This window comes from Scylla paramamosain, chromosome 38 (genome assembly GCF_035594125.1).
Source record: "Scylla paramamosain isolate STU-SP2022 chromosome 38, ASM3559412v1, whole genome shotgun sequence".
NCBI lineage: Eukaryota > Metazoa > Arthropoda > Malacostraca > Decapoda > Portunidae > Scylla > Scylla paramamosain.
In genome coordinates, this window is record NC_087188.1 from 10,326,235 (window position 1) to 10,336,316 (window position 10,082).

Consider the following 10,082-nt stretch of genomic DNA (forward strand, 5'->3'; position numbering starts at 1 on the left):
CCTCTGTCTTAGAACTGCATTCTGAAACAGTTACGCACCGCACCTTTATTATTTTCAAAAGGCTCTAGTTGAAGTTACGCGGTCTTTTAAAGGTATTTCTATTGTTCTAGTGACAGATTAACAACATTTCTACATTACTGACACGAGTAGCACCCCTGAAAACCCTGCTAAATATCTCTGCGGCCTTTAAAATATGGTCCAGGCGAGAGAGCACAGTCTTTTAGAATAGGAACCTTGATGCCTCACTATCACGTATTGAAAGTCATGCATTCTTAAGCTCATTCATGGGAAAAGTATGCAATGAACACCTGTCCTTCATCAAAACACCAGGAGGATGTAGTTTTTTTGGTGATTTTATAAGCAGACAAAAAGTAAATATTCATTCAGAGGTTGATTCATAGGAGAATGACGCAATGAATCACTGTTATTCGCTATTACAATGCGGAAGAAGCTGTTGAGTGTTTGGGTTTGTGCATTTGTTGGTTAATTCATAGCAAAATGGTGCAAAGGATTTATATTTATTCACTTATTCATTTAGTTAGTTTTTTTTTTCTTTTTTTTTAAGGGTGGACAATTCAAACCATTAACTCATAAGCAGGAATCCTCGTTTTCTTTCCATTATTTACGCTGGACATTTTAAACTCTCGATTCATACAAACACAAGTTAAAAAAAAATGTTCTCCTTTCCCCAGATCTCCCAGGCACTCCCCGTCACTGCCGCTCTCTCAGCACGTCAGAGAGCCACGCCTGCTAACGCCACCAGCTACTACACCAAGGAAAATTTTATTCATAAAGCAATTACGAAGCTATTAAACTGACAGAATCCAATCCGCTTTCCGACAAGATTCTGCAAAATTGCGCTGTTGACTCTAATGCCACATCACTTTTTTTTTTTTACTCTCCCTCTCTCTTCTGTCTAAAATATGGAAGGAATCCTGAGAAACCCAACCCTGGATGTGCAGAGAAGCTGTCGCCCAATTAATTTATATGTGTAGGAACTCGGTAAGTGAAAATAATAAAGAATACAATGTCATAAGTAGTAGTAGTAGTAGTAATAGTAGTAGTAGTAGTAGTAGTAGTAGTAGTAGTAGTAGTAGTATTCGGCATGACTTCCTGACAACCACAGCCTGCTTTATCACCTGCAATGTCTCTTGATCTTAACACTCTCTCTATAAACACTTCAGTAATATCTAATATCCTGCAAGGTTACTCAGACTCCTAGTAAGCTTCAGATACCTCTAGCAAGTTTAGGGCATCTTTGCAATAACCCACAAGCTTATACAAGATCCTAGCAAGCTTAGAGTAGTACCTTTCTAATGACCAACCTTTATTAAACTACAGCAAGTTTAGGGCACCTTTTACATATCCTACAAAATGTCCCGACTTCTAGCAAGCCTCGTAAATCAATGCTGGACATCCTATTCAGAGTAGTAGTAGTAGTAGTAGTAGTAGTAGTAGTAGTAGTAGTAGTAGTAGTAGTAGTAGTAGTAGTAGTAGTAGTAAACCAAAAAATTATCGCAATATCTATTTTCTTTTCTCTTCATGTAGCCTCGAAGGAAATACCAGAGATCCTACGCCTCCTACCTTTGTATCCTACGCGTCTCTTGCTTCATTTAGACATGCATGGCTAGGTCCATCTGCATGACGTTCCTGCCTGGATCATTAAATTCAGGGACTCCCTCCTCATCCCTCTCCGCCTCCTGCCCCACATCCTTCATGCATCCTTCCCTCACGTCCTACCACCCATTAGCATTATTTAGGCTTCTGATATTGCAAGAGTCCTATTAATCTCTCTCTCTCTCTCTCTCTCTCTCTCTCTCTCTCTCTCTCTCTCTCTCTCTCTCTCTCTCTCTGGGATCACCGGTTTTCTCCGTCCCTCCTTCTCTCCACCCCTCCCGCCCGCCTCATCCTCCACCTTTCCTCCATTCCTCCCCATCCCTCGTTTCCTCCACCTCTCCCTCCCTCTCACCCGCTTCCACCTCCACCTACTTCCCCCCCCACCACCCCCACATCACGTGATCCAGTGCCGGGTTTAGAACGAGAAACTAAAACAAATTAAAGCAAATTAAAGCAAAGAACTTGTAACTTGGAGAATGATCGTAAATAACTGCTGGCTAAATGGCGCTTCAGCAAGATATAATCCAAAGTGTGACGCTAATGTCCCTTGGGTTTAACTAGTGCTTGTTAATGTATCAGCTACCTACCGCCGTGGGAGGTACTCAGCATCTCAGCCCGTCCGTCACTCCAGTCCTTACAAAATTCAACATCATTTATCTACATTTATACGACGTGAGACTCCGCTCGCCGCCCGCCTCCCTCGTGTGTGAGAATGCTAACTTATCACACCCTTGAGGGACGCCTGACGCCACGCCCGGCAGGAAATATTTATATATGGATCGCTAACTGAGACTTGAGCGGCCGAACAAAATTACTGACGTGAGGAAAAGAAGGCGGAGGGAAAAGATTTTTTTTTTTTTTTTATTTTATGTAAGAAGGACACTGGCCAAGGGCAACAAAAATCAATAAAAAAAAAAATGCCCACTGAAATGCCAGTCCCTTAAAAGGGTCAAGGCAGTGGTCAAAAATTGGTGGATAAGTGTCTTGAAACCTCCCTCTTGAAGGAATTCAAGTCATAGGAAGGTGGAAATACAGAAGCAGGCAGGGAGTTCCACAGTTTACCAGAGAAAGGGATGAATGATTGAGAATACTGGTTAACTCTTGCGTTAGAGAGGTGGACAGAATAGGGGTGAGAGAAAGAAGAAAGTCTTGTGCAGCGAGGCCGCGGAAGGAGGGGAGGCATGCAGTTAGCAAGATCAGAAGAGCAGTTAGCATGAAAACAGCGGTAGAAGACAGCTAGATATGCAACATTGCGGCGGTGAGAGAGAGGCTGAAGACAATCACTTAGAGGAGAGGAGTTGATGAGACGAAAAGCTTTTGATTCCATTTGATTCCATTTGATTAAATCATTACTTAAAAAAAAAAAACATACATAATCACTTCCCATATATCATAATAAATGCAAAATGGTTCTCAGGTTCCATGATAGCCTAAATGAATGGCGTGGGAGGCACAAGGCTTGAAGATATGGTGAAAATATAAATACGAGAAAACTACAAATAACCACATAAACAAGACATATAATCACGTTCTATACATCTTAATAAGCGTAAATTACTCTCAACACTTACATCTCACTGCTGATGGGGGAGGCAAGGACACGAGGCTTGAAAATTCACAGAAAAAAAAGAGTAAAAACAGACAGCAGCCATCTCTTCCCGCCTTGTGATTTGAATAGGTGGCGCGGCGAGGTGTCCCGACCCCCCGCCTTCCCGCGTCTCAGTTTCTATTGGTTCATTATCACGTGACACCATAACCGGTATGCTGATTGGCGGACGCGGATATCAATGCCTTGTTCGATAGTTTAAGACATTGTTTCTGTGGTAGTTATAGTTTGTTTTACTTTATCATTTAGTCATTTTGTTTAGTTGTTACGTAAAAAGTTTGTCAGTATTGCTTGATAGTTACTTGTTAAATAGCTTTAATATTAAAAGAATTATAAATGAGAAAATGATAAGTGCACTTCCTCTCTCCCTCCAGATCCCTCCACCTCTCCCCCTACGGCCGTCCTCCCCTCCCCGCTCTCCCTTTCTTCTTACCCCGTCTCTCCCTCCTCCGCCAGCTCCTTCCCTCCCTTCCTCCTTCCCCCTTCTCTCCGCCTCCTCTCTACCTTCTCTCTCTCTTTCTTTATTTCTGCCTTCTCTCCACTTCCTCCTTCCCTCCCTCTCTCGCTCTTCACCTCCACCCCATGCCTATCTCCCATCTCTCTCTCCCTCTCTCCGCCTCCTCCATTCTCTCCTTCCATGCGTCCTCTCCCCTTCCCTCCCTCTTCTCTATAAGGCAAGGGAGACTCGTGCCACTAAGCAGGAATAAGTATCGTTCCTTTAACCTTCATCCTTGTTTTCCCTGCAGAGTGAAAATGATGATGATGATGATGATAATGGTGATGATACAGGAGAACAAGACAATGATGATGATAATGATGATGATAGTAAAGAGGACCACGACAATGATGGTGACAGTGGTGATGGTGATGATCAAGAGACCAAGACAATGATGATGATGATGATGAGTAAGATCAAGAACAAGAGCAAAAAAAAAAGAAGAAAATGTATTAAACTAAATTAACTTAACAACCTTCACACATCAGAATATCAATTAATTTTCCCACACAACACATTAAAGGAAAACCTGAAGACTATTAATGTATTCTGGTATGAAACCTAAGTATTATACATGTAATGACTCTAAAAACTTTAAGTCGTGTTGAAAATTTGTCGCATTTAAACAACTTTTATTTTCTCTCTTATTTCTCTCTCTCTCTCTCTCTCTCTCTCTCTCTCTCTCTCTCTCTCTCTCTCTCTCTCTCTCTCTCTCTCTCTCTCTCTCTCCCTCATGTAATATTTATCATCATTTTCAGCCTGGCATTTTTCACCTGTGGCCTCGCATCGACACCTGCCGTAGCCGAGGGGTTTAGTTTTGCAGCGTTCAAGGGCAAGGTGAAGGAGGCATGGGTGTGGTCACCTTCCACAAACCCCACCCATCACCCCCCTTCGCCCCCTCACCTCATCTCCGGAAAACCCATTATCTCACCCAGCCACCCACCCCACCCATTTCTGCAGGCATCTCTTACGCCATCACACCTGTCATGCACACACCTGTTTTTGTCGCCTGTGTGTGCTCGTGTGGCGGGGCAGGTGAGTGGTGGAGGCGTGGGGGCGTGGCAGCGTGGGGACAGGTACACAGCTGCAATTACTCACAAGTTTATGGGACAGATATATATATGTGGAGGTTTATGAGTTTATTAACCCCGTGGCTCGTCTCCTCACTTCACCTCACCTCACACTGTTACCTGGGCCGTGCTATACCGAGCTTCCCCTCATTCTTTTCCTTTGCAGGTTTCCGGGTTTCAGTTTCTAAGAATCAGTTAGATGTTCTTAAGGACAGATTCAATTTTGTTATTATTTTCCTCCTAAGTTATCTAGTTTCAATCTCACGTCTCAGGTTCGGTTACGTGTACTTAAAGATTTTAGTTCGCTTCTAAGATCAAGATCAAGAGCTCTTCAGCAGCACGGAGGAGCAATTATGAGTCTTCATTGTAATCAAACCAGTTTCTGAATCTGGACTCAAGTCACGTCTTCTTTAAGTGTCTGTTTTGACCTGCATTGACTTCTTGACCACTAAACGGGTGCTGAATGCAGTGTATCTACATTATAAATACTTAGTGCGTTCTTTGTGGTTAAGAAGACGTAATATTGTGACTTTCATGCTTAAACATGTCTTCCCCCCTCTCCCAGCCACCCTTCTCTCTCTCTCTCTCTCTCTCTCTCTCTCTCTCTCTGCACGCGTTACATGTCGAATAACTAAGTCCTTATCGGATACAAAGCGCCCTTCATTGCTATGGTAATGCGGCGTGCTATCAGCTGCAGCTAGGCAATGCTTTATGCAAATGTGACCGCACTTAACGTTGCCCCCAATAATCAGCTGCTAATTACACCGCTACATTTTCCAATCGAGATCAAGTATGCTGTGTAATCTAGCCAACCGACCCTCGCGTGGGAGATGTAGGCCATGAGAATACAGTTCAATACTCAAGAGGGACTGCTTCATGAACGTAACCTTGCCCAACTTAACCAGACCTGACAAACACGTGGGAGAGGCCAGAGACTCAAGTAAGATTTAAGCCTTGTATCTTAAAACGCTTTATTCTTTCATAAGAGCTACTTTCAAAGGCCACAAAGGTTATTAGTCAGTTTCTCATTGGTGTTTTCCTACTGATGGTATCACAAGAGTCGCGAAAACACTCTTGAAAATAACAGTAACTTCAGAACATGTTGGAAGTCTCACTGAAACGTTTGAGAGTACATGGGGGAAAGACAACGAACGGAAGGAAAAGAGATGAGGAGGCAGAGGAATAAAGGAACAGAAAGCAGAGGTGAGGAGGTAAAGGATTAAACAAACAGAAAGAAACGAGGTGAGGAGATAAAGGAGTAAAGGAATAGAATGAAGGGAGGTGAGGAAGTGAGGGACAAGACAACCGCTCTATCAAGGCTCGGTCAGCGTGGGCCTGTGGTGTACAATAACACACTGTTGACACATGTGCTTTTCCCTGGAGGGCGGGACTGGCCGAGCAAACACAGTGAAGAGGATGGAGGGACGCTGCCGTGTGAGCTGAGGAGATTTTGAGTAACGTCCGCACGCCCTCTGATCGCCACGCCCCTCCCCACGGCGGCATGCAAGATGAGGGTTAATTGTCCTTGCTCTCGTCCTCACCATTGCAACACGCGGCATGGGACTTCACGGTATGATAAGTGTGTCTCTGTGTGTGTGTGTGTGTGTGTGTGTGTGTGTGTGTGTGTGTGGGCGACTCTTATGGACTGGATGACATGCATGTGTTCCGCCCAGCAACACGGCACGATTATTTTTTCTCATGTTTGTGTGTGACGTTGTATCGTGTGTGTGTATGTATGTGTGTGTGTGTGTGCGTGTGTGTGGTGGAGGAAGGGCGGGGAGCAGGTACATCGTAAGCCTCCTCCACCACACCAAACACACCACCACCACCACAACCTGTCCCTCCCTCCCTCCCTGGCCAGTCCGTCCCTCCATCTCGCGCCGCCACCCTCACCTGCCTCACTTTGCCTCCCTCTTATCCTCTCCACTGCCAGTTAATTTTCCGCGTGTAATGTCCTCTAATCGCCGTGATAAAGCCCGCCAGTTGTCATCGAGTCGCCCCGCGCGTCCTAACCCATCTCGATGTTGCCACTGGGAGGGCCTCGTCTTATTTCCGCAGGCCAAGCACGCCCTCGCCAGACACGTGCACCAGTTGGGAGGCATCTTGCGCCGCTCTGCCGCCGCCTCGCTCACTTGCATTTGAATAAGGAAATGGGACTTTGGGAGGAGTGATAATCCCGGATTTCGGACCGGTTGAGGTAACTGCAGCGTGCCGGGTGACGGGACGCGGCGGGCCGTGTGTGCTGGCTGGTCGGGCTGTGGTGACATGCTTCAGCGTACGTAACACGCACACACGCCCCCTCCAACCCGCGCCCGCGCATGCAAAATACACACGCACACACACACACACACACACACACACACACACACACACACACACACACACACACACACACACCAGGTAACAAAGACAGGACAGGTGACTTACCTTCAGCACAGGTACTCATGATTCACGCGGGTCTTGGGAGCATGGCTGCCACACTATACTAAACAGAAGACATTTTTTGCGCGCACTCGCAATATTCGGCAATTTCCGGCACAAGACCTGTGCATAAGTGCGTTGATGAACTTCAGTAATCCACTTACAGCTGTGTCTAAGGCCACTTAACTCTTGGAAGCCAAGTTTCACACCCTTAAGTTGCGGAAAGCTACGTATGTTAAGCCAGAAGCAATTTTTTTTTCTTTTTTTTTCAGAGTTCAGGGCTTTGAGTGGGTTTCAAATGTTTACTTCAGTCCCCTGCCAGCGCCTGTCTCCTCGGGCTTTTGTTCAGTGTTACAAAATAGCTTTCAATGTCTACTGTGTGCTTACTCTCTAGCATATAGATCTATCATACTCGCTACACAAACTTATAGGTACAGTAAATCTACTTTTATAGAATATTTCCAATCAGGTAATCAAAAATATTTCACAGGAAATAACAAAAATTTCCTTCACACTACAAAATTTGATCTACTACTAGACAGCCTCTTGCGGCTTCCAGATTTGAGCTCCCACAGGAAAATGTCCCGATTGCCACCTTTTTGTAATGTAACAAAAGCTTAGAAATATTAGAAGATGCCTCTCAAACTTCCGCATGAGGCGAAGGAAAAAATGTTGACAGTTTCATTCCTCTTCATCATTCCAAGCTGAAGTGTTCACAAGTGTGCGTCTCAGCATCCAACTTGGGGGGAGGGAAGAGGCGGTGTTTTACTTTGTGGGGACATGTAGCATCGCGACCCTGGTGGTGGTGGTGGTGGTGGTGGTGTGCGTGCTGCGTGCGTGCGGGGGAAGTCTTGTCAGGAAGCCTTGGAGGAAATACCTTATGTCATGTAATGGAAGAATGTCAGCACTGTGGATGAGGAAGACGCTGACGCTCCCTGGACGTGCACAGGAAGCGAGTCCCTGGTGTCGGGTTGCCTATCGTATAATGAGGTTTCTGATCAAGCTTATCAGAGCGACTCGCCGAGGACTCACGGCAAACAAACAAGTGGACACGTGAGGGGGAAGACTTGGAACTGGTCAGCAAGGACAGCTCATTTCCCTCGCGTTGTGAGGTGCATAAGATGTGGTGGGCCGCGGCGTCCGGCGAGTGCCATGGTGAGCGAGTGCCTGGCGGCGGGGTGCCAGGGAGGTGGAGTGTGGCAGGTGTGGCGGCGTGGCTCTCACGGCGCCTCGAGTGTTTGTCGTCGCTCGCTCCCCGTCCTCATCAGACGGTCTCCTGCCTCGTGTCAAGCTTTTTCTCTTGGGACAGACAAGTTCATTCCTACACTACGGAGCCACGGATGTGTGTGCAATATTTTAACTTGTGCGTCACTGGAAGATACAAACGTGGCAGTTGTGCTTCTTAATGGGTGATCCTGGGTTTTCTTGACTAATATTATGAAGGAAGACGTTTACAGTTTCATCATTGCGCGTGCATATCAGTGGTGGTGTGGTCAGACATTACTTAGTGTGCGAGCAGGTGTTATTGGGGCAATTATTCACTCATCACATTCAGGTATCACAATCAATATGAGCCAGGTGGTGCAGGGAGAGGCGGTCCTCGCGGCGGGGCTGCGTAGGGGCGGGAGTGGCGTGTCGGGGCCCTGCCGCGTGGGGGTGTGTGACTGCAGCTTTAAGGAGCGCGTCTCCCACCCGCCCCCTTACTTCACTATTGACGCCCCCACCAGGCTGAGGTGCACGCTGCTCCTGCTACTGATGCTGCTGCTGCCGCTGTCAGGAGCGGGGGTGACGGTGGGCGTTGCCGGGGCGCGGTGCACGTGAGGTGGTAGTGGCTTAGGTGGTAGTGGAGGTGGTGGTGGTGGTGGAGGTGCAAGTGGTGCAGGTGCAAGGTGCAGGTGCCGCTGGCCGAGGAGCCAGCAGTTGTCGTGGTGCAACACACGTAAAGGAAAAACACATTAACTCAAGTCAGAATGCGGTGCGTCCGTAAAGCGGCAAGTAAACAGTCAGTGTTTGGTGCTGTCGTGGGTGTGGTGGTGCGAGAGAGTGGGTGGTAGATCTGGCGAGCCAGGTGCAGTTTCCAACAAACCGTACAAAAGCCTGACAACAAACACAAACAACATAAAAGACTGTGCCCTGTGCGGAGCAGCGGCAGCGCGTGTTCGGCCGCCGCGGCGCTGGCAGGGTCTGGGCGGTGGCTGGGCGGTGTGGCGGCGGTGCTGCTGCCGTGGGTCCGCCCAGGGGCGTGGGCCGTATTGATTGTGGGGCGTCCGGCCACCGCGCCACACCGGTGCACCGCCCTCCCGCCCCGGCCCGGCTCACCTCAGTCCCGCCCCTCCCGCCCCTCCCGCCGGGCTCACCTCAGTCCCGCCCCTCCCGCTCGACTCACCTCAGTCCCCGCCTCTCCTTCCCCTCCTGTTGGGGTCACTTCAGTGCCGCCCCTCCGCCCCTGCCTCCCGCCTAACTCACCTCAATCACATACCCCTGCCCCTCCCGCTGCTCCTTTGCCTCCCGCCCCTCCCATCCTGATCACCTCTGTGTCGCCCCGCCCCGACCTGCTGCGACCTGCCCCTCACCATTCCAACTACTGCTCTTGTCCTCCCTGGACCACCACCCCCACCACTGCCACCACTATCACAACCACCACTGCCACCACCACCACTACCACCACTGCTACTACAACTACCACTACTACCACCACCACTGCTACATACTACTGCTACAATACTAATCCGGATACCACTGCGACTGCTGCTGCTACTACTGCTGTTGTTGGTACAAGATAACCTAACGTGAAGGTCGCGTCACATCCTGGGTGTGATTTCTACCTGGCCCATGATCACACCGCTAATTAGGAGGACGCGCAGGTGACAGC

The 10,082-nt window shown here is 48.0% G+C and overlaps 1 protein-coding gene across 1 annotated transcript in view; it reads left to right on the forward strand.

The window, feature by feature from the left end:
- Nucleotides 1-6,243, forward strand: part of LOC135091908 (probable serine/threonine-protein kinase ifkA) — a 12,544-nt gene extending 6,301 nt beyond the window's left edge. Inside the window, exons 4-6 of the mRNA XM_063989972.1 lie at nt 3,970-4,129; nt 4,680-4,754; nt 6,173-6,243. Coding sequence (XP_063846042.1) covers nt 3,970-4,129; nt 4,680-4,754; nt 6,173-6,243 — 306 coding nt within the window. The remainder of the gene's footprint in view (nt 1-3,969; nt 4,130-4,679; nt 4,755-6,172) is intronic.
- The last annotated feature ends 3,839 nt before the right edge of the window (nt 6,244-10,082 follow it).